Source organism: Amblyraja radiata, chromosome 25 (assembly GCF_010909765.2).
Source record: "Amblyraja radiata isolate CabotCenter1 chromosome 25, sAmbRad1.1.pri, whole genome shotgun sequence".
Lineage (NCBI taxonomy): Eukaryota > Metazoa > Chordata > Chondrichthyes > Rajiformes > Rajidae > Amblyraja > Amblyraja radiata.
The window spans coordinates 16360893-16385659 of record NC_045980.1 but is presented as its reverse complement, the minus strand read 5'-3'; the positions used below and the strand labels follow the sequence as shown (position 1 = coordinate 16385659).

The 24767-nt window shown below is 40.3% G+C and overlaps 1 protein-coding gene across 2 annotated transcripts; it reads left to right on the top strand.

Annotated features, from left to right (window-relative positions):
* Nucleotides 1-16: 16 nt before the first annotated feature.
* Nucleotides 17-24491, top strand: anapc7 (anaphase promoting complex subunit 7). 2 transcript variants are annotated; one of them, XM_033043271.1, is made up of 11 exons: nucleotides 17-391; nucleotides 4780-4966; nucleotides 9566-9685; nucleotides 10148-10259; nucleotides 11266-11419; nucleotides 11733-11875; nucleotides 13096-13213; nucleotides 14473-14669; nucleotides 18146-18370; nucleotides 20976-21126; nucleotides 23056-24491. In XM_033043271.1, the coding sequence occupies exons 1-11, from the start codon at nucleotides 291-293 to the stop codon at nucleotides 23243-23245; spliced, it is 1698 nt and encodes a 565-aa protein (XP_032899162.1). In that variant the 5' UTR covers nucleotides 17-290; the 3' UTR covers nucleotides 23246-24491. The 2 variants fall into 2 exon arrangements, with proteins under 2 accessions (XP_032899162.1, XP_032899163.1); XM_033043272.1 differs by having other exon boundaries at nucleotides 46-134.
* Nucleotides 24492-24767: the final 276 nt, after the last annotated feature.

The window sequence follows — 24767 nt, the reverse complement described above, 5'->3', positions numbered from 1 at the left end:
ACATGCGCAGTACGCCCGGCAACAGGAGCGCAGCACATGCGCAGTCTGCCCGCGCTGCGCCTCTACCTTAACCTATACGCCGCGCTTTCAAATCATTAAATATCTCGATGCATGACAACCGCCGCCATGAGATGGTATTTGTCTTTCAATCTACAGATCTCGCTCAGCTAATTTTTTTTTCAGGCATATTTAGTGAGTGGATCTAACGGGCGCGGGCCGGGCAGCTGGAGGTTGCAGGAAGGCCCCCAGCGCCATTTTTGAGGCCGCTCGCGTTCGGCTCCGGCAACAAGATGAACGTTATCGACCACGTCCGCGACATGGTGGCCGCCGGCCTCTACTCCAACGTCAGGCTGCTCAGCAGCTTGTTACTCACCATGAGCGACAACAACCCGTGAGTGATAACCGGCCCATTCCAGCCCTATCCAACTTGTCTGTGGGTACACCCAACTTTCCCCGGGCTGTCCTGCAACTCTTGTGTCAAATCTGTCCCGTGAAGCAGAAATATAACGTTCTCTCTGAGTTAAATGGTCCTTTGCATTAGTTTGTGTCTATCTTCGGTTTAAACCAACATCTGCAGTCATTCTTACACACTTTGCATTAGTTTTAGCTTTATTATTGTCACGCACTGAGGTGCAGTGAAAAGCTTTGTTTTGCATGCTATCCAAACAGATCAGATCATACTATACGTGAATAGCCAAGTACAAAAGGTATAGCAAAGGGAAATATACATAGTAAAGAATATGGTTCTCAACATTGTGATGTAACAATTCCAAAGACAATGTCAAGAATGTTTAATTGTCTATGTACTGATAACGCAACAATTAAATTCTTACTTGTCATTTCACATACCTCCAAACAATGTTTGTAATTAGGTAGTGTCTACTGATACACTCGTAGCACACCTGACTACTCTGCAACACTGATTCCCTAGGGTAGAGAAATACAGAACTAGAGGACATTGGTTTAAGATGAGAGTGGAAAGATTTAGTAGAATTCTGAGGGGCAACATTTTCCACTCGGAGGGTAGTGGGTATATGGAATGAGCTGCTTAGTACTATAACAACATTTGTTATCATTCTGAAGAAGGGTCTTGACCTGAAACGTCATCCATTCCTTCTCTCCAGAGTCCTGAGTTACTCCAACATTTTGTGTCTATCTTCGGTGTAAACCAGCATCTGCAGTTCCTTCCAACACATAGATGGTCGACAGACAAGTTAGGCAGAAGGGCCTGTTTCAGTGCTCTATGAATCTGATGTAGTCAACATTATCTGGATAAAGAAAAATAACTGCAAATGGTTTACGCAAAATATTAAGAGTATGTAAAGGAAAAAATCACCAAACTCTGAGAAATGGGATGATTTAAATTAATTATAAATTTTCTTCCTTATGATCACAGCAAAACCGTATACTCCCAGGCTCTTTGTGTTGAGCACATAGCAGAGATCTTCCTGCCTCTTTTACTTTGGCTGACCAAGTGCAGTGTTCACTGTTCCTTTCCTGCTGAATCTGTTTTCAATAGTATCCTCACATTTAATTTATTGATGGTTTTATCGTTTTCCCACAGCAGTGGGTATTCATTGAGGGAACTAAATGCCAATTTATGGTCTTGCGCAGATCAGAAGCTTTAGAGGCAGCTCATGGAATTGGAGATCGAGCAACACGTCTCGGAGGAAATGACAGTTATGACCTGTACTATTCATGTAAAGGACAGACATGTCTGTAAAGAAATGGGAATGTTTAGAGAAAGGGGATATCTGTGCAAATGGAAAAATAAGTCATTATTCAGATAGCAATGCATTTGTCAGACAAGTATGCTAAATATGACCAGAAAGTGCTGGAGTAATTTGGTGGGTCAGGCAGCATCTCTGGAGAACATGGATCAAGAGATGCTGCCCGATCCACTAGTGGGAGAATCTCCATCCAGAGGCAATAGCCTCAGAATAAAAGAACGTATCTTTGGAAGGGACATGAGGAGAAATATCTCTAGTCAGATGTTGGCAAATCTGTGCAGTTCATTGTCACAGATGGCTGTGGAGGCCATGTCAATGGATATTGTTATGGCGGAGATTGACCGATTCCTGATTAGTATAGGTGTTATGGGGAGAAAGCAGGAGATTGGGGTTGATAAAGAAAAATAGATGCCAATATTGAATGGCAGAGTAAACCCGATAGGCTTAATGGCTTAATTCTATTCCTATGCCTTATGATCCATCCTTAATAGTGCATTCTCCATGGAATTGTAAAAATCATATGGAATTTGAACTCCGGGATGTTCATTAAATATGTAGGATAATCACGTTAAACTCCAAGACTTTAACCATTAATTGCAACAAATAGCTTAATTCCAATACTACGTTCATTTTCTCTCGAAATTGCCCTATCTCTTTTGATTCAATGCAAGGAAAGCCTTGCCCTGAAGTTTCAGAAATCAATATCCAGACAGTGATAACTTTGAGGGAAAGTATTTGCTCGTTACCTAATTCACAGCCAAGGATCTTATTTGCATGTCTCTGTGGCCTCCACGCCTACCTATCTCAAGTCACTTATTCAGCTTGACCCAGTCAAATCTTTCATTTAAAAGGTAAACATGGTCTGTCCAAAGCATTCTGTGCTATCTGGCTTTATGACTCCAGGCTGGATATCCTTAGGTTATACTACCCTGCATATTTTCCAGATTCTGTATATCAGTAAGCATTTCCTGGATACAATTCCAAGAATAGGTTTATCAAAGCGTTGTGTAGTGTCCTTGCTGACTCTTGGCAACCTCAAGCCCACGACCACTCAATGGAGAAGCAGCATTCGCAATGGTATTGAGAAAGCCATGCATTAGGAGCACACAAAGGCTTCACATAAGGAGGGGGAGGAGGGGGGGGGAAGGTACTTCCTTAATTATCCAGCCGCCTATCTGATCAACCTCATATGTGCAAGAGTCTGCTGTTCTCCCATTAGCCCCCTCAAAATCATAAAGCCCTATTGGAAGCAAATCATCCTCCACTCCAAGGGACTTCTTCAGAATAAGGAGGAGAAGCAACTACTGTAAATGCATTACTCTTTAGACCCTATCTAACAATCCAATTCTTTTCGTATATCAAAACATTTATTATTTTGAAATGCCATTATCTTCAGGATAGAACAGTACAACACATGGACAGGCCTTTCGGCACACAATGTCTGTGCCGAATATGCAGCTAAGACCATTTCATTGACCTGTGCATAATCTACATCTCTCCATTCCTTGCCTATCTATATGTCTGTGCAAAAGCCTCCTAAATGCCACTGTCATATCTGCCTCAACTACCAACCCTGACTGTTGGAGCCACTCTCTGTATTTAAAATAAATATATATTTTACAAAATATATTCCCCTTTTGAATAGATACATTTCAATGTTCAAAATGTAGCTTGAGCTTTCCATACCCCCAAAACACTGCTTTTGTCTTTATTCGCCAATGCCTGCCACATGTGGGTTCAATAACACCCTGTGTGGCACACAGTGCTCATACAGACAAAAGCAGAGTAATTTGCCTGATCAAAATGCCCTGTAATGTTTTGCTTAGGACTAAATCACTAACATTTTAACATCATCAGCAGATTTAAAACATTCTAAGCCATTACTGAAAATGTGAAAGGGCAGTGGTCCCAGAACTTTCTGTAACTCCACTCATAATTAAAAGTGAGTTTAGCTTAGTTCTGTTAATTCATAGCCACCTGCTTGAAGTATTAAAAATAGTTCATTATTTAGCATAATATGTCCTGTCATCCCATATAATTCTTTCCATTAGCTTTATCGGAACACTTATTGGAAATCAAGATATGCAGGACTATCGTCAGTCTGGTCTTCAGAAAGAGCATAACCAGGTTAGTGAAGCAGGCCCCCTGTGTTCTGATGCCATGGTGAAAGATCCCTGAAAGTAGCCAAATACTATCATAAAATGGTCACAAAATCACTCCCTGTAACCACGCGCTGGTGGTTTGCTGCAGCTTGCCTACAACTTGTACTAGTCATGGACCTACACTTTCCAAGTTAGACTTCATTCCCTAAAGTAATAGAAGCTAGAAACTCCCATTCATAAAAAAACATCTGATCCTCCACATGAGCTGCTTCCATGCTTTGATTTCAAAAGCATTTGGGGGTTTTAAAAAACAGAATAGGTGGAGCAGCATTCGATGCTTTTAAATTTGTTAGCCTTTGCTGTGATGTTTTCTGGGATCCTTTCTACTGAAGCAGTGTTTAGCTGCATATCCATGCTGCACTGCACAGTTCTGCTTTTGTAACATGATCAGTTTTCACTTCTGTTGTTCAATAAAATGGATAGGAAAGGTTTAGACTGATATGGGCCAAAGGTGAGCAAATAGCACAAGTTTAGATGGGGCATCTTGGTCCACATGGACGAACTGGGCTGAGGGGCCTTATTTTTAAGCTGAATGACTATTTGACTCTATTACTCTATACTTCACATTTTGCAGTTAACAGTTGTCTTTTTTTGTCTGTCCATTTATCTGTCCTTTGGACTTCTCACAATTGTGTGTGCTGGAATGTTGAAGTGGAAGTTAGGCTAATGTTTGCAAAAATTGTGCCCCGTTCTAATCTTACCTGAAATGAAAAGATGACATTGGGATTGAGAAACTAATTTGGTTATCTGGAACAATGTGATTGTAAGCAGTTGTGATCTTGGTGAGCAGCTACTTTCTCCGTACTACATCAGAAATGTCAATCGAATGAAGGTTGGAGAAGGCGTTACCGATGTTCTAATTCTCCATGTTTGCGCTTTGCTTTTAGAGAATTCTTCTCTCCTGTGCAGAAGTACCAGCTCCTTGTCTACCATGCCGATTCTCTCTTTCATGATAAGGAGTATCGTAATGCTGAATCTAAATACAAAATCGCCTTGCAGCAGAAGAAGGCGCTGACTAAAACTACAAAAGTGAGACCAGCTGGTGGAAGCGCCCCATCAACACCACAAACACAGGTAATGTGTAAAGAAGAAGAATTTAAAAAGATTTTATTTAGTATGATTTCAAATTTTTTAGATGTACTCTGGGCAAATTTAGTTTGGAGATACAGCATAGAGACATGCCCTTCGGCCCACCAATTCCACGCCAACCTTTGATCACCTGTTCACACTAAATGTTCTCATCCACTCCCTACACACTTGCGGCAATATATACACGCCAATTAACCTGCAAACCCCACATATCTTTGGGGTGTGGGTGGAAACGGAGCACCCAGAGGAAGCTCACATGGGCACAGGGAGTACATGCGAACTCCACACAGATAGCACCCGAGGTGGAGATTAAACCAGGGTCTCTGGCATTGTGAGCCAGCAGCTCTACCAGCAGCGTGACTGTGCCGCCCTTTTAGCAATGTTAAGAAAGGTAAAGGGAGGTCCCATTAGCAGAAAGAGATAATCCATGAACATTGCTGATTACTATCTGAAACGGCTTTTCAATTTGTTGACTACCAATGAATGATATAAAACAATTTCAGCTAAAATCGTGTTTTTTACGCAATGGTGCTTCCTTTTAATCACAACAAAATGACCTGTTTTGGAACAGACTAATTACATTCCTCTAACAACTGTCTAGTTAATTGTGGTGTGTGGAACAGCAGGTACTGTTTCAAACCCTGTGATTGGAGTTCATCTTATGAGCATTTTTGTAAGTTTATTTAAAAAAAGAGCTATTGTTTGATTCTTGGTCAAACAAACAATTGTGAAAACTGTTAATAAAGTATCATTGCACGTGTGTCAATAGAAGTGATTCTTGTCATTTTCAATGACCACCCACAGTGAAACTGACAGACTGTGTTCTTAAGAGACAATGGTGTCCGATTTAGATGATCACAGTTTATTTCCCTTCGACTTTTTCTACAAAACCGCTTTCTTAACTGCTTGTCAATTTCCAAAGTAACTTTTCAATGGTTCTTTAATGCCTGATAGAAATCATGTTGTAATCAATTTGTCTTATCTTCTTCTTATCGAGTCCACACACAGGATTAGAAGTTGTTCAGCCAGAGCTGAACACACCTCTCGGCATCTGCATACAATGGTGTCTGTCTTGTCGCTTCTTGTGCTTCTTGTGCGTGGTGGTGGAAAGATTGGTGGAAACAGGGCCGCGACGTGAACGCTCTTTCCTTGACCCCAATTTGTCTTATGAAAACACACATTGGGGCAAAACTACCTGCATTATGGAAATGGTTAATAGGGCATTTAATAATTCAACATCATGCAGGGCGACTTGCAGATTGAGTTGATGTTGGGGGTGTAAGAGAGGGGCTGGTTTGCACCTTGGACTGGACTTCACAACACTTTGCAATTTCCTGCAATTTTGGGCAGAGCTATTGCCAAACCAAGCTGTGATCATCCTGAGGGGATGTTTTCTACAGTACATCTGTGAAAGTGGACAATTCGAGACATGCCTATCTTCTGAGCAGACAGATGGGACCAGTGCAGTTTAGCATCATGGTCGGCACAGACATTGTGGGTGGAAGTTCCTTTTCTTGCGATGTTCTGTTAACTTTGTTTCCTAGCACTTCTGACATTATTTATCTCTTATGGGAAGACAGAACCAAGGTATTTGTTTAATCGCTTTCCAATTTTTGTTCCTCATTATACATCTTCCTATTTTTGACGATGAAGAACTACATTTATCTTCACTAATCTTTTTCCTTCTATATACTTGCATAAACTTTTACCTTATCCTTGTAAACTTTGGCCCTGGTGGCCATTGAAATTGACGATAATGGCTTCTATTCTTCTTCTTTCGTGTCTTCATGCTATATAGTGGCTCGCCACTGCTGTACACATCGTTGTGCTATTGGAGTGTTAAGTGCAAGGTCTGCAATAGTACATGGATTATCCAGCAATGGACATTACAGTAGGTGTGGCATTGTCTGGGTCTGTGTGCCACAGTCACAGGCTTCTATTGAAACGTGCAATGATACTCTGCTAAACTATTGTTAGCAGTAACAAAAATAAACTTGTTATTGGAAAGGCCTTAATTTTTGAAAATCCTGTAGGAAGATTGCATGTCTGAAACTTTATTGCCCCAGCCCCCTTTCCCCCTTGAATCAATTTGTTATAATGCTATTTTGTCGAACACAGTTTCTTAGGATTGCAACCATCGTGTTTTAGCAGAAATGCCTGTATAGATTAAATTGTGCTGGTACTAAAAGGAGAAGCTTTTATTCGTTAAACCACATTTACAAACTTGGAGTCATGGCGTTGGTAGCAAACTAAAGGGCCTGTCCCACTTTCACGACCTTTTTTACTCGTGGACATTTTTCATCAGGCTAGAAATACGCCCCGGCCTACTTGATGCCACGAGTACCTACGACTAGCATCACGGCCTGCTATGACCTACCGATGACCATGCTGCGAGTATGAGTCAAGGGCAAACGCGGCAGAGGTCGTGAAAGTGGGACAGGCCCTTAAGGCTTATAAAATAGGCTTGCTTCTCTGTTCAGTGCACTAGAAATCCAACATTATAATATGTTGGGCACTCAAAATTTCTCTTGTCCATTTTTAACAATTATTTTGAATGATAGGTGCAGTTGAATTGAATGTATATAAAAATGGAAATCCATGGCAACAATGTTTTATAATTAAGTGGTCAGCAATATGAATGTGCAGGCACATCATGTCAATAATGCCTACTGCATTTTGTTTGTTGATCTGAAAATGTATTGGATGCAACTGCAATTTTCACAAAACTTTCCACATTATTTAGAAAATAATATAGAGGCAATACAGTGCCCTCCATAATGTTTAGGGCAAAGATCCATCATTTATTTATTTGCCTCTGTACTCCACAATTTGAGATTTGTAATAGAAAAAATCACATGTGGTTAAAGTGCACTTTGACAGATTTTAATAAATGCCATTTTTATACATTTTGGTTTCACCACGTAGAAATGACAGCAGTGTTTATACATAGTCACCCCCCATTTAAGGGCACCATAATGTTTGGGGCACAGCAATATCATGTCAATGAAAGTAGTCATGTTTAATATTTTGTTGCATATCCTTTGCATGCAATGACTGCTTGAAGTCTGCGATTCATGGTCATCACCAGTTGCTGGGTGGCTTCTCTGGTGATGCAATGCCAGGCCTGTATTGCAGCCATCTTTAGCTTTTGCTTGTTTTGGGGGCTAGTCCCCTTCATTTTTCTCTTTAGCATAGAAAAAGCATGTACAGTTGGGTTCAGTGGTTGACTTGGCCACTCAAGAATTGACCATTTTTTAGCTTTGAAAAACTGCTTTGTTTCTTTAGCAGTATGTTTGGGATCATTGTCTTGCTGTAGACTGAGCTGCTGGCCAATGAGTTTTGAGGCATTTATTTGAACTTCAGCGGATATGATGTGTATATACCCTTCAGAATTCATTATGCTTCTACCATCAGCAGTTGTATCATCAATGAAGATAAGTGAGCCAGTACTTTCAGCAGCCATACATGCCCACGCCATAACATCCCTACCACCGTGTTTCACAGATGAGGTGGTATGCTTTGGATCTTGGGCAGTTCCTTCTCTCCTCCATACTTTGCTCCTTCAGTCACTCAGATATGTTAATCTTCGTCTCATCTGTCTACAAGACCTTTTTCCAGAACAGTGGTTGCTCTTTTAACTACTTCTTGGCAAACTGTAGCCTGGCCATCTTATTTTTGCGGCTAAAAGGTTTGCATCTTGCAGTGTAGCCTCTGTATTTCTGTTCATAACGCCTTCTGCGGACAGTGGGCATTGACAAATCCACACTTGACTCCTGAAGAGTGTTTCTGATCTGTCGGACAGGTGTTTGGCGATTTTTCTTTATTATAGAGACAATTCTTCTGTCATCAGCTGTGGAGGTCTTCCTTGGCTTGCCAGTCCCTTTGCGATTAGTAAGCTCACCAGTGTTCTCTTTCTTCTTAATGATGTTCCAAACAGTTGATTTTGGTAAGCATAAGGTTTTGCTGATGTCTCTAACAATTTTATTCTTGTTTCTCAGTCTCATAATGGTTTCTTTGACTTTCATTGGCACAACTTTGGTCCTCATGTTGATAAACGACAATAAAAGTTTCCAAAGGTGATGGAAAGACAGGAGCAGGGGTGGGGAACCTTTTCATGTTGGAATGCCGCATTAAGTTAGCTGTAATCTAATAAGGCCGCATCCAAGAAACTTCAATTAGATATACTTCAAAATGTACATTATTTTTGTTAAAATAGCCCTCATGACTTACTATTGTATTAATTGTGGCCATCAGTTGGGGAGGATTATTTTGTTGAATCTTCTTTTACTCTTTGGTATTTTAAATACGTTCATTTTAAGATTAAAATAAAAATAATAAAAATGAACAAAATCATATTAATAATAATAAAAAGATTTGTTCTACAAAATTTGGATTCATTCAAATAAATGATGGGTCTTTGTCCCAAACATTATGCTGGGCACTGTATATCCTTCACAATGAGGAGTAGAGGGTTTTCTACCGCACTGTGTATTCAGATCTGTACAGTAATTGTTATAGCTGGAGATCATGTAAATTGTAGAAGAAATAAATGAATTGTATATAACATCTTTACTTGTATTCTAGTGTCTGCCATCGGAGATCGAAGTTAAATATAAAATGGCTGAATGTTATACAATGCTCCGTCAAGAAAGAGATGCAGTTGCAATACTGGACACTATTCCCACCAGGCAGCGCACTCCAAAGGTTAACATTGATTAGTCATTTTATATTAAAGTTTGTGCAATTTGAGTAAAATGTTACAAGCAGAATTTTCCCCACATTTGCAACTTATTTTTAATTACCTTAAGATATCCTTTTTTTTAAAACACAGTGGAAGTATTTTCTTTCTATAATATTGTGTTAAAATGCTTTGTTTAGCTTTCTGTAATTTGGAACTACAGTTACAGTTGCTAATGAACAGTTTAAAAAAAATGATTTTGCAATTTTTTTTAATTTAGTTTTTCTTTAAAAAAAAAAAATATTGAAGCCAGAAGCAAGGTCGATTTAACTTCCTATTTCATTTTTAACATGGTTTAGTTGTTGACTTATTGTGTATTGGACTTTTAAATATTGGTACTTTTATGTAATTTTTGCATTGCTTTATCTGGAATTATTCCAGAGAGCAAATTATATTTATTATCTACTTATTTTTTCTCTATGTAATAGATTAACATGATGTTGGCCAATCTGTATAAGAAGGCAGGGCAGGAAAGATCAGCTGTAACCAGCTATAAAGAAGTTCTACGACAGTGTCCCTTGGCTATGGATGCGATATTAGGTAGGATTTTAAATATGGGCTATAATTGTTTATTTGAACAATTGACAAGCTGGGGAGAAATGGAACTGAAAACCAGCAGGTGGTGATTAGGGAGACAACTGGACTTCATCTCTGGAAAACATGGATCCATATTCTTCAGAGATGCTACCTGATCTGCTGAGTTATTCCAGCACTTTGTGTCTATCCTAGAGATTATGTTTGATTGTAATAGTACCTTATTTAGTGCCAAGGATTTGTTTCCAGGGTAGCTAACGGAAGCAGTGCTGAAAGCACTGATCATAACAGCTTTTGTTTAGAGAGAGAGAGACACACACAGTACAGATGGTGCTGCTGTGCTGGGAACCTAATACAAACTCCCTGCCTCTTTGTTGCTGCACATCTTGCCAGGTCTGCAGTGCATATCCTGCAAGTAATCACCACCTGCCTTGGTGTGGCAAGACTAAGTTTGAGGGCTGGTGTTGAGCAAGAGGTGTGTTTGCCCGTTGCTGAATTGGGAGAAACACTTTGATCAACACTCTATTTTCCAGTAGAGCTACACTAAAGAAATTCATCCATAGAAATATTTCTACCTTGAGGGTAAAATAATTATCCTAATCGGGCTACTTTAATCATAAAAATAAGGTATTGAGGTTAGTAAATACTGGATCATAAGATGATCGCTATTTAAATATCCTTTTTTAAAACATATTTACAAATGGTTAAAAATGTTCGATCCTGACCTTGTGGTGCTGTTTGTGTGGAGTTTGCAAATTCTCCCTGTGACCATGTGGGTTTCCTCTGGGTTCTCCAGTTTCCTCCCCATCCCCAAAACATACAGGTTTGTAGGTTAAATGGCTGCTGTAAATTGCCCCTAGTGCGTAGAGAGTGGATGAAAAAGTGAGATGACATGGAACTAGTGTAACGGGTGATCATTGATTAGCATAAACCCGGTGGCCCGAAGGTCCTGTTTTCATGTTGTATCTCTAAAGTAAACTAATAAATTCTCTTTCCTGTCCTTTTCCTCTAGGTCTGCTATCCCTCTCTGTGAAGGGTGCGGAGGTAGCATCTCTAACTATGAATGTGATTCAGAGTATTCCGAATCTGGACTGGTTATCTGTTTGGATCAAGGCGTATGCTTTTGTTCACACTGGTGATAATACCAGGGCTATCAATGCTATCTGGTGAGGAGACTGAACCTCATAGTGCACGAATATGTATTAAAACGTTGTGCTGCTGATCGGTATTTATTGTACCTCCACTTAAAGGGGCATTCCTTTTCTGGAAACTTACTTTAATTTATCAGTTTTAATAACAAAATGGGGCCTGTTGGACATTGGCATGGTTTAATCTGCCTGCAATTTTATATGTAGTGAGCATCATCCCCATGAGATCCTCTCTGGAAAGGATGTTAGCAAGGCTTTTCTGCAAAAGGTGTAGTTTTCTAATCACTGCACAACAATTAACAGCATACTTCTACAATCATTTCATTCACAGCTCGTTAGAGAAGAAATCATTATTGCGGGATAACGTGGATTTAATGGGAAGCCTTGCAGACTTGTATTTCCGAGTGGGTGACAGCAAAAATGCCATCCTTAAGTTTGAGCAAGCTCAGATGCTGGATCCATATATCATTAAGGGTAAGTAACACTGAAATAGATACAAATTTATTTGGAATTTTCAGTAGAGTAATCACTAGCTTTTCACTTTACAATTATAGTTCTAAATTTTGCTTTAAAAAGGATGCCTAAATGTTTGAAGACTTGATGAGAATTAAATTGGTATTTAGCCTGTATTTAAAGAAGACCTTTTCATTTACATAGTGACTTTTACTTGCCCGTTATTATAACTCACAATATTTGTACTGCGATCTCCCCAGAGCAGCAATTTGATGTAATCCTTTATTTAGACATATTGTTCGAGGGATGAATATTGGCCAGAATGCCAGGGTTAAAACGCTCTTTGAATGAGTGCCATAAGATCTATTACATCCACCACAGAGCAATTGAAATCATGGATGAGTAACTCATTCTGAAGACGGTATCATCTGCACATCACTTATTTTATATTGGAAAACGGATTTGTTTAGAATTTGTTGTGAGCTCAGTTTCTGACATGGTACTTGAACTTATAATGTTATGTTTCAGAAGAAAGATGGATTTCTTAAATTTTTAAGCAGAATTATGTTTGGATGGCTACTGGGCATTTATAGTAATAGTCATATAGCATGAAACAAGCCCTTCAGCCTAACTCATCCATGCTGGCCAAGATGCCCCATTTAAGTTAGTCCCATCTGCTTGCATTTGGCCATAACCTTCCTAACTTTTCTTATCCATATACCTGTTCAAATGTCTTTTAAATGTTGCATTGTACCTGCCTCAACTACTAGTTTTGGCAGCTCGTTCCATATACCCATTGCCCTCTGCGAAAAAAGTTGACCACAGGTTTAAATCTTTCCCCTCGCCTTAAATCTATTTCCCTTGTGATTTTATACACTTCTATAAGATCATCCCTCAACCTGCTGCGCTCTAAGGAATAAAGTCCTATCCTGCTCATCCTCCCCTGTAGCTCAGGCACAAAGGGTTATTCCCTTTATCATATATCTACACTGTGGATGGCCCGATAGTAATCATGTAGTCTTTCCGCTGACTGGTTAGCATGCAACAAAAGCTTTTCACTCTATCTTGATACACGTGACAATAAACTAAACTAAACTAAGGCCTGACAACATCCTTCTTAATTCTTTTCTGCATTCTTTCCAGCTTAACATAACATTTTGAAATGTGAAATATTGCTAAACAAGCATGATGTGTATCTTAAACTATCTAATAGAAGCTATCAAATATTTACTCCACTTCAGGAATGGATGTCTATGGATATCTTCTAGCAGGTGAGGGCCGACTCGAGGACGTTGAAAATTTAGGTGGACGTTTATTCAATATATCTGATCAGCATGCAGAACCGTGGGTTGTCTCGGGGTAGGTATAAAGTTTTATTATTGTTGCAAGATGAAACAAAGCATTCTTTTCTGGTTAATAGAAACCATGATAGAGCTCTAGGGGCTAGTGGAGTCAATGGATATGGGGAGAAGGCAGGCACGGGTTATTGATAGGGGACGATCAGCCATGATCACAATGAATGACGGTGCTGGCTCGAAGGGCCAAATGGCCTCTTCCTGTACCTGTTTTCTATGTTTCTACTACAGAGTGTAATTTTTCTTCAGGTAATTTGATCTTCATTGCTCTGAGCATTGCTAGAGAGATTTTAATGTGCTTTGTTTAGACAGTTGTAGAGATAAATGAAGAGCAGTTATCAGATTTTCCATTTTCTAGCAGATCTTGGGCAGGGTCTCAATTCATCTTGATCTATGTGTTAGATCTGAGCTGCACAAGACCACGTTGCATTTGCCTAACCCCAATTCTTGCAACAAATAAGGTTTGGACAAATAACAGCTTTCTTCCCTCTCTTCACGCTCCAAACTTTCTGATGCCAAGTAAGTTGACAGCAATGGGGCGTGGAAGCAGGCCTTTTGACTGACCATGTCCATGCTGACCATCACTACCTACACTGATCCCATTTACCAGCCTGCAGTCACCCGTTTGATGGTCATGACACCATAGCTTTCGTGATTACACAAGTTCAAAGTCTAACAATCTTCCAAGAGAAGAAATTCCTTCCGTCTTAAATGGGCGTAATGTAATATCACCAGTGTGAACAAAAGCAGACGCCTTGATCCAAACGGATAACCAGTCCAGATTTGGAAAACTCTGAATCACATTCATAGGCCCCTCAGCAGCCTACGTGGCTGCTCCGGTAGCATTCGACCCCCCTCAAAGGCCCTGACCTCTATTAACCTGGCAAAAAGGATAATCTAGAAAGCCTCTGGAACCAATGGTGCCGGAAAATCAGTGGTAGTTACTAATTTTTTTTATGACTAAAAGATAGATAGGAAAATAACTCATGAAGAGGATATAAGAAACCCACAAAGGTTAGGTGAGTGGGCAAATATCTGGCAAATGGACTGCAATGCAGAAAATTGTGAAATGATCCATTTTGACACGAGTGGCGTGCGTTCTCTTAATTTGTACAATCTAATCAAGCATCCGCACTGCAACTGGTGGGAAGTATCAAGCATCCCTTGATTTCCTACTTTAACGGTAAGAATAGTTTACCACAGTCACTGAAGTAATGGTGGTAATGTTATCTCTGACTTTGCTCTGCCCTACTGTCTCTGCAGTTATCAGTGTTTGTACAGCAAACGATATTCACGTGCACTTTATCTGGGAGCAAAAGCAATTCAATTGAATAGCAACAGTGTGCAAGCCTTGCTGCTAAAAGGTGCTGCTTTGCGAGCCTTGGGCAGAATCCAGGAAGCTATTATACACTTCAGAGAAGCCATGCGTCTCTCCCCTTGCAGAATGGATTGCTATGAAGGCAAGTTATTTCTTAGGTTTTTTTAGTTTCGTTTATTGTCACATGTACCGAGGTACAGTGAAATGCTTTTGTTGCGTGCTAACCAGCTAGTGGAAAGACTATGTGATTACGATCGAGACAACCACAGTGTACATATACATGATAAAGGGTATTAACTTATTCTTCCGTCTGTATGATTGCTTTAAATTTTAGCCAGGGAAATTATGTTTTTTTTTGTTTTTTTTAACCCATAAGTAATGAAAAGTAGAACAGCTCAGAATTATTTTGATCTGTTGGCTTCTGCTGCATTGAAGTTGCAGCTTTTCAGTTAGTTTTTCAATTCAGTGGCCTTGGATATTTGAAATGTTGCCACCAGTCATCTGATCCTTAGTTATAGTGTCATAGAGCATAGAAACAGGCCCCTTTGCCCAACTTGACCACACAAACCAGATGTCCCAGTCACACTAGTTCCACCTACCTGTATTTGGCCCATATCCCTCTAAACCTTTCCTATCCAGGTGTGTGTTTTAAGTTTCTGGCACTCCATGGTGCTTTAGAGACCTGGAAGTGGTGTCATTAGCGGGCCAGTGATGTATTGTCATTTCATTATCATGTGACCTGTTGGTCCAGAAAACCAGTGCTGGAAAAATCTGTGTTCAACCTGTTTATAGAGAGATAAAGTTTATATAAAATATAAACATGCCTTTTAAATAATAAAATTAATTATCTTATAGGAATTACAAAGCAAAAATAACTAAGTGTATTGCTAATAAAACAAACTTATCATTATAAGGGAAGGTTGGATAGATAGCTTAAACCACTTTGGTTACCCTGCCACTTCTGCCCAGAATCCCAAATTTGTTATTTTCCTTCCTTTTAATACTTTCTTTCACTGTTTGACTCGTTCCCTCGGTGTGACTTCTTCCGCCAACTGCATTTTGTTCTTGATAACCTTTGCAAAATACGTTCTCAACTTCTAATCCAGAATTAATGTGATTTGTTCGTGGTGTCACTGACTGGGTATTTTCTGATCAATTCAGATGTTCTGAATACTCATAGATCTTCCTTTCAACTTATTGTCCAAATTTTTTTTTTAATGTCTCGTCCCAATTTAAACCACTAACTTTAAAAGCAATGTTTAAAATGCTGTGGCTGAAACTAAAACAGCAAATGCTTAAATGTAACATATCGGACAGCAAATGTACAGAGCGAGAGAGAGAGACAGTTAAAGGATTAATATCCTTTTAGCAGAGCTGGGAAATTAGAAATTTAAATAGGTATAAGATATGGGAGGGGAAGGAGGAAACAAAAAGGAAATTTGTACGGTGGAGAAGGATCTCAACCTGATTCGTCACCTATACCTTTCCTCCAGAGATGCTGCCTGACCTGCTGAGTTCCTCTAGCATTTTGTGTCTTTCTTCGGTGTAAACTAGTATTCCAGTGCAAAGCAGTTCCTCCTTATACGATTAGGCTTGTACTTTGACTTCAATTATAAACTCTGCTATTGCCATTTAGTCTTGGACTTTGTTTAATACTCTTTCGCATTATTCAGATTTATTTGTCGTATACACCGGGGTACAATTAAGTTCCTTATTCATGTGAAGCTCGTAGAGTAAACGGTATACGTGATAATGATAAATATGTACAAGGTACAACAAGTGTAAAACAACAGAATGGTGCAAAGACTAGTGCAATCTGAAGTAGAGCAAATACATTTTTAAGTACAATAACGGGATAACTGAATGAGGTAGGTGGGGTTGTGGATAATGAAGTAGATTTTCAAAGTCTACAGAGAGATTTATGCCAGTTGGAAGAGTGGACTGAAAGATGGCAGATGGAGTTTAATGCTGATAAGTGTGAGGTGCTACATCTTGGCAGGACAAATCAAAATAGGACGTACATGGTAAATGGTAGGGAATTGAAGAATGCAGGTGAACAGAGGGATCTGGGAATAACTGTGCACAGTTCCCTGAAAGTGGAATCTCATGTAGATAGGGTGGTAAAGAAAGCTTTTGGTGTGCTGGCCTTTATAAATCAGAGCATTGAGTATAGAAGTTGGGATGTAATGTTAAAATTGTACAAGGCATTGGTGAGACCAATTCTGGAGTATGGGGTACAATTTTGGTCGCCTAATTATAGGAAGGATGTCAACAAAATAGAGAGATTACAGAGGAGATTTACTAGAATGTTGCCTGGGTTTCAGCAACTAAGTTACAGAGAAAGGTTGAACAAGTTAGGGCTTTATGCTTTGGAGCACAGAAGGTTAAGGGGGGACTTGATAGAGGTCTTTAAAATGATGAGAGGGATAGACAGAGTTGACGTGGATAAGCTTTTCCCACTGAGAGTAGGGAAGATTCAAACAAGGGGACATGACTTGAGAATTAAGGGACAGAAGTTTAGGGGTAACATGAGGGGGAACTTCTTTACTCAGAGAGTGGTGGCTGTGTGGAATGAGCTTCCAGGGAAGGTGGTGGAGGCAGGTTCGTTTTTATCATTTAAAAATAAATTGGATAGTTATATGGACGGGAAAGGAATGGAGGGTTATGGTCTGAGCGCAGGTATATGGGACTAGGGGAGAATACGTGTTCGGCACGGACTAGAAGGGTCGAGATGGCCTGTTTCCATGCTGTAATTGTTATATGGTTATATGGTTATAGGTAGAGTTAAAAGTAAGAGTAAGCAGCAGCACCTCTGGGAAGGTGGTGAGGGACAAGTAGCCGACTCATAAGTCTGATGGCAGTGGGGACGAAGCTTTCTTAAATCTGAATGTCTGAGTTGTCAAGCTCCTGTGTCTTCCAGGAGGTAGAAGGGAGAAATGAACTAACCGGTGTGCCAGGCATCTCTGCACTGTGAGGATGTACTGGATGGAAGGAAGTGGGAAGTGACAAGCCTGTGATGGACTGGGCTGCATTCACCACTCTCCGCACGTTCAGCAATCAAGAGCAGAGCAGTTGCTCAACCAGGCTAAGATGCATCCTGACAGAATATTTTCTACAGCACACCTGTATAAGTCCGAGAGAATCCTCGTTATCCACTTGCATTGCACATTATTCCTTTCTGAAGAAGGGTCCCGATCTGAAGCGTCATCCATTTCTTTCTCTCCAGACATGCTACCTGTCCCGCCAAGTTACTCCAGCATTTTGTGTCTATCTTCGGTTTAAACCAGCATCTGCTGTTCCTTCCTTCACATTCCTTTTTATTAGTTAGCTTCTACTAATTTCTATTCTTGTACATCTCTGCTTTTGTTTATTCCATCTAGCACTCTTGCTCTATATTATGTCTCTAATTCTTCCATTTCTACTGTGGTCACTGATTAAAAATATTGTTTCTCGCTCCAAACCTGCTGACATTTTATTTGTATTTGAAAAACAGAACTGGTTATGTCTTCAAGGCATTAACTTTGTTCCATCATAATCTTGGAGTTTAATTTTGTAAGATTTTTTTTCCTATTTCTCCTGTGTTCTTGGATGCAATAATTTTTTACTTTCTAACTGCAGGACTGGTTGAATGCTATTTAGCTTCAAACAGCATTCGTGAGGCGATGGTGATGGCAAATAATGTCTTCAAAACACTGGGCCCAAATGCCCAGACTTTGACTCTTTTTGCCACTGTTTGCTTGGAAGACCCAATGACGCAAGAGAAGGCGAGAACACTTCTGGATAAAGCCCTGGCACAGAAATCCGACTATCTAAAAGCAGTGGTCAAAAAAGCAGAACTTCTGAGTAAGATATGTCTTTAATTCCTTTCATTTTGTCCATGCGTGTGTCAGTATCAGTATATCTTTATTGTCATTTTCCTGAGTACTCACATACCCAGAGGAAACAAAAAAACGTTGCTCAACCAGTGTCCATTCAGTGTGCAGTACAAATAACAACAAATAACTAGAAATAAAAAACATATATCATGAACAAATTAAATTAAACACTCTACTCTCTACTAAACATCAACAGGCGTTCCGATCGACAGCTGCTGCAGTGTGTCCAGGTTGGTGGTTGGTGCGCGATACTTTGGCAGGGGGCTAAGTCCGTTTATCAGTCTTATAGCCTGCGGGAAGAAGCTGAGGAGCATCCTGCTGGTTTTGCAGCTAATGCTCCTGTACCTCTTCCCAGATGGCAGGATGGAGAATATGTGATGCGATGGGTGGTAGGGGTCTTTGATGATGGAGATGACTCTGTTGATACATCTATTCCTGTATATGTCCAGCAAGAAAGGGAGTGGAGCACCAATAATCCTGCTGGCGGTCTTCACAATCCTGTCAAGTTGGTGCCGTTCGTACGCCTTGCAGCTCCCGAACCAGGAAGTGATGCCGTTGGTTAATGTGCTCTCGATTGTCCCCCTATAAAAAGTTCGTAGATGTGTAGTGGGGAGACCTGCTTTACGTAGTCTTCGGAGAGGGTGTAGTCGCTGCTGGGCTCTTGACCAGTGCTGTGGTGTTGGTTGTGGACATCAGGTCATCTGACAGGTGGAGTCCTAGGAACTTCACGCTGCTGACCCTTTCCACATCAGCTCCATCGATGTGCAGAGGTGTATGGTGTTGTTTTCCCGCCCTCCTGAAGTCAACCACCATCTCCTTAGTTTTTCCCACGTTGAGAATGAGGTTGTGGGATTTGCACCATCCTGTGAGCAGCTCCACCTCCATCCTGTACGCCGACTCATCATTGTCACTGATGAGACCCACCACTGTTGTGTCATCAGCGAACTTGTTGATGAAGTTGTTATTGAGTCTAGCAGTACAGTCATGTGTAAGCAGACTAAACAGCAGGGGGCTTAGGACACAGCCTTGGGGCGAGCCAGTGCTCACGGCTATGGTTTTTGATGTCCTACTGCCCACCCTGACTGTCTGCTGCCGTTGTGATAGAAAGTTCAGGACCCAGTTACATGTGCCAGCATCAACCCCCAATAGCTCCAACTTCTCCATCAGCTGCTGCGGTGTGTGTGTGGTATAATGTGTCATTCATTACAAGAATATATACAAGTGGTTAAATGTGAGGTAAATACCAGATGAAAAGAGATGTATTGATTTTTAGGAGACATTTAAGAGACATTTGGACAGGTACATGAATAGGAAAGGTTTAGAAGGATATGGGCCAAACACTGGTAGGTGGGACAAAATGTGTAGGAAAGAATGTTGGCAGGAATCTGGTTAAATATCCCCCATTCTTCATTGAGCATTTTGGAATAAACTTAAATCAAAAAAAAAAATTTAAGGACACAAAGTGCTGGAGTATCTCAACAGGTCAGACAGCACCTCTGGCGAGCAAGGATAGGTGACGTTTCAGGCCGAGACCCTTCTTCATACTGATGGGGGGAGGGGGGGGATGGCAAGAAAGCTGGGAGAGGAGAGAGGTAGAACAAAGCACGGCAGGTATTAGCTGGACCCAGGAGTAGAAGCGGTTTTGCTAGGCATATGATTTCAACATAGGTCCGAGATTAAAACAGAAGGTGCTCCTAGTGCGTAGGGAGAGGATGTGAAAGTGGGATAACATCGAATTAGTGTGAATGGGTGATCAATGATCATCATTGACTCAGTGGGCCAAAGGGCCTGTTTCCTTGCTGTATCTTTAAAACTAACAGCTAAATTTAATGCTGCTATGTAATGGAAAAGGTCATTTGGGTCACAGGTGTATAGATATACAAATACTAATATTAAAAAAGATCTAAACTGGCTTGGTATTGTCTTAAATAGCATTTATAAAAACTTATTTTTTTCACCTATAATACCTATATTTTGAGGGGGAATTGGGAGTGTGTTGAGCTGGATAGATCTGCCATGATTGAATGGCGAAGTAGACGATGGGCCGAATGGCCTAATTCTGCTCCTATAACTTATGGACTATTTTATGTTGAGGCATGCAACTAGGAAGGGATAGATTGAATTAACCAATGTTGGTCATATCTAGCATTGTGTTAAAATATAATTGTTTTTAATCAACTAAATGTGTAATTTTTGAGTCGGGTGGAAGATTTTATGGCTTGATTTTTGTTTTGTTTAAAAAAAGAAAATCAAGTTTCTAACAATTGACTCAGGAAGTCTGCGAATTCATAAAATGGTTGATTCTTCCTTTCACTTGATCCATCGGAGAGAGGTTAGAGCAAAAGCAAAATGCTTCTCCATAGATGGGAAAAAAAAAGTAGAACAAATGGAGCCCGGCACCTCCTGCAGTCTGTTTGAGAACTGCACAAGCCTGAGAACTGGTGACTCACTCACCCAGTGTCGGGGAAACTGGAGGGAGGGTATAAAGAATCTGCTATAAATCTTTTTATTTTGCATTTTTAACCTTTGCCGTTTACTAGTTTGCCAGTCAAATCTTATCAACTCTCTTTTAGGTCGTGAGCAGAAGTACGAAGAAGGTATAGCTCTTCTGCGAAATGCGTTGGCAAACCAGAGTGTTTGTATTCTGCATCGGATGCTTGGAGATTTTCTGGTGGCTATAAGCGATTACCAGGAAGCAATGGACCAATACAGCATTGCATTAAGGTACACAGCGTCTTGCCAGCCGACTGGTTTGTTTAGTTTAGGGATACAGCATGGAAACGCGCCCTCCAGCTGACCGAGTTCATGCCACCCATCGATCACCCGTTCTCACTGGCTCTATATTATCCCACTTTCTCTTTCCTACATACTAATAGCAATTTACAGAGGCCAATTAACCTACAAACCCGCACGTCTTTGGCATGTGAGGGGGAACTGGAGCATCCGGAGGAAACCCGCGCAGTCTCTGGGAGAATGTGCAAACTCCCCACAAACAGACCCGTCGACAGGGTCGAACCTGGGTCTGGTGCTGCGAGGCAGCAGCTATACCAGCTGCGCCACTGTGTCCCCTTTTAAAAAAAACAAAACACCAGTATTTTTAACAAAACACAAAAGTGCTGGAGTAACTCAGCGGGGCAGTCAGCATCTCTGGAGAACATGGATAGGTGACGTTTTGGCTCTGGACTCTTCTTCAGTCTGATCTGAAACATCACCTAGCCATGTTCACCGCAGATGCTGCCTGACCCACTGACTTATTCCAGACTTTTATGTTTTACATAGAAACATAGAAAATAGGTGCAGGAGTAGGCCATTCGGCCCTTCGAGCCTGCACCGCCATTCAATATGATCATGGCTGATCATCCAACTCAGTATCCTGTACCTGCCTTCTCTCCATACCCCCTGATCCCTTTAGCCACAAGGGCCGCATCTAACTCCCTCTTAAATATAGCCAATGAACTGGCCTCAACTACCTTCTGCGGGAGAGAATTCCAGAGATTCGCCACTCTCTGTGTGGAAAAAGTTTTCCTCATCTCGGTCCTAAAAGATTTCCCCCTTATCCTTAAAGTGTGACCCCTTGTTCTGGACTTCCCCAACATCGGGAACAATCTTCCTGCATCTAGCCTGTCCAACCCCTTAAGAATTTTGTAAGTTTCTATAAGATCCCCCCTCAATCTTCTAAATTCTAGCGAGTACAAACCGAGTCTATCCAGTCTTTCTTCATATGAAAGTCCTGACATCCCAGGAATCAGTCTGGTGAACCTTCTCTGTACTCCCTCTATGGCAAGAATGTCTTTCCTCAGATTAGGAGACCAAAACTGTACGCAATATTGCTCAAGATTCTAGCATCTGCAGTTCCTTGTTTCACCTGTACTTTTATAAACCAATAAAAAGGTCTATAGAAAGTGTAAGTGAAGTTGAGCACAAATGAATTAAGTGCATTTTCTGAAACCAGTCCAGCTTGAGCACATGTGTGACATCCGTCTTCCTCTGCTGCTTCTCGGGAAGTTGGGTCATCTTTGAGCGTGGTGAACAAACCTCGGATGAGTATATTTTGTTGTTTGCAGGACACATGTTTAAAATAGAGGTTTCATGCCCTGGTCCAAAATACCTTCAGATTATGCAATTTAGAAGAATTGCAATTGACTGTCAGTTGTAGTAAAGAGTATGGAGTAAAATAGGATTTTTCATTCATGATGTATTTATCCTTTAATACAAGTTGAAATTTGTTTGTTTCTTGGTTGCACGTTCTCCCTGTGACTGTGTGGGTTTTCTCCAGGTGCTTCAGTTTCCTCCCACGCTCCAAAGCCGTACAGGTTTGTAGGTTAATTGGCTTTGGTAAAAATTGAAAATTGTCCTAATGTGTAGGATAGTGTTAGTGTGCAGGGTGATTCCTGGATGGTGCGGACTCAGTGGGCTGAAGGACCTGTTTCGATGCTGTATCTCTAAAGTTTAAAGTCTAAATTGTACCTTATTTAAAATGTGTTATTTTTGTTCTTTGTTGTTCTTGACTAGATGTTTGAATTCTAATCAATAAACATATCTCTCCCTCTCTCCACACTCATACTTTGACAATTTCATAATGAATGGAAATGGGCCTTGATCTCTTATCCAGAAGGTATTACTTCTAGAAGTAACTCACGTTATCTTTTGCAGCTTGGATCCCAATGATCAGAAGTCTTTAGAAGGCATGCAGAAGATGGAGAAGGAAGAAAGTCAGACCGAGGCAGCACAAGAGGAGGATGTGGATGACATGGAAGGTAGTGGAGAAGAGGGAGACCTGGAGGGGAGTGACAGTGAGACTGCACAGTGGGCAGATCAAGAACAGTGGTTTGGCATGCAGTAGGAAAAGCACACGGGCCTCTTCAAATGAACTTCTCATGTTTGGAATCCATGGTTCTGTTAACCAGGTACCTTGGATTTTATAATGAATTGTAATCATTGCTTCGTATTACAGAGGGAAATACTTTGTCAGATATCTGTTATTACTTGTTGTGTTTCAATTATAATTGTACAGCATTGTACTATTTTCTTTATAGAAATACTCTTCACTTCCATAATGTATATTCAAGTCAGTTAACTGATATGGTGACAACAGATTGAGTTTGTGTGACTGTTGTGACGTCACTTATTAAACATGTCAATTTGAGACTTAATTTTCCAAATTTATGAAATCTATACAGTGAGCCCAATGTCTTGGGTATAGGTTTGCATGAATTAAGGCCAAGCTGAACTCCAAATGCTGAAATATTTTTCTAATTGTCTTTGTGAAAGCTGTAAAATCCAAGCAGGGTGACTATGAAACATTTAAACTGCTTGAATCCTGAAGCTGGATTGCAGAGCAAGTGATAGATTTCAAAAAATTGTGTTTAGAAATTTACACTGACTACTGTAATTTTTTACCTTGAAACATCTTGATTTAGTTCTCCATTGAATCTATATTTTTCCAATGGCCACATCCACCAAAGTAGGATTTGAAAATAGGATGATTGGCTTGGACTCAGTGGGCTGAAGGCTCTGTTTCCATGCTGTATCTCTAAATTATTCTCGGATCCATTGCCAATTTGATCTATTGCCAATTTTGCTTTGTCATTAAGACCTGGATTTGCTCCAATCTTTGGTGCTGGCTAACTCTTTGTGCTCCATGCAAGAATTAAATTTGTACACGGCTGAATCCAATTTCAACAGACATTGTGGATCATATAACTTATTGTTTGTATTAAATCTTTTTGACAGCTGTGATGCTCTACGCTGTCTCACCAGCTCGTTCTTGCAATAACTGTTTTGATAGCCGTATTGTGTCTTTTTTAAAGAATAGAGGTAAAATGACATTTTGCAGTACTAATTGAAATGTATACAGTGTATACACTGTAGTTGTGAGCATCATTGTATATGAAATGCATGTTTTTTCCTTTAAATAAAAATTAATGTCCTCTGTTAGAAATTGCTCTTATTATCTTGTGACATGGCACTTGGTACTTAAAGTAACTTTTGATTAGTATATCAGAATGGGATGATTTGTTTTAGATGTGCAATGTGGTCTGCAAGGAATTGTATTTCAAAATGTGTGTCAACTAAACTGAATGACCTTTCTTTTGGCTAACAGCTTATTCTTCCAAATGTACCCATTTTGTGTGGCAGGTTCATGAAGCCAATATGGAGAAACAAAAACTACAGATGCTGGTTAATACACAAATGGACACAAAGTGTAACTCAGCAGGTTAGGTAGCATCTCTGGAGAACATGGTCAGGTGATGTTTCTGGTCAATACCTTTCTTCCGAACCTTCGGTCTGAAGAAGGCTCCTGACCTGAAATGTCATCCATCCATGTTCTCCAGAAATGCTGCCTGACCAGCTGAGTTACTCCA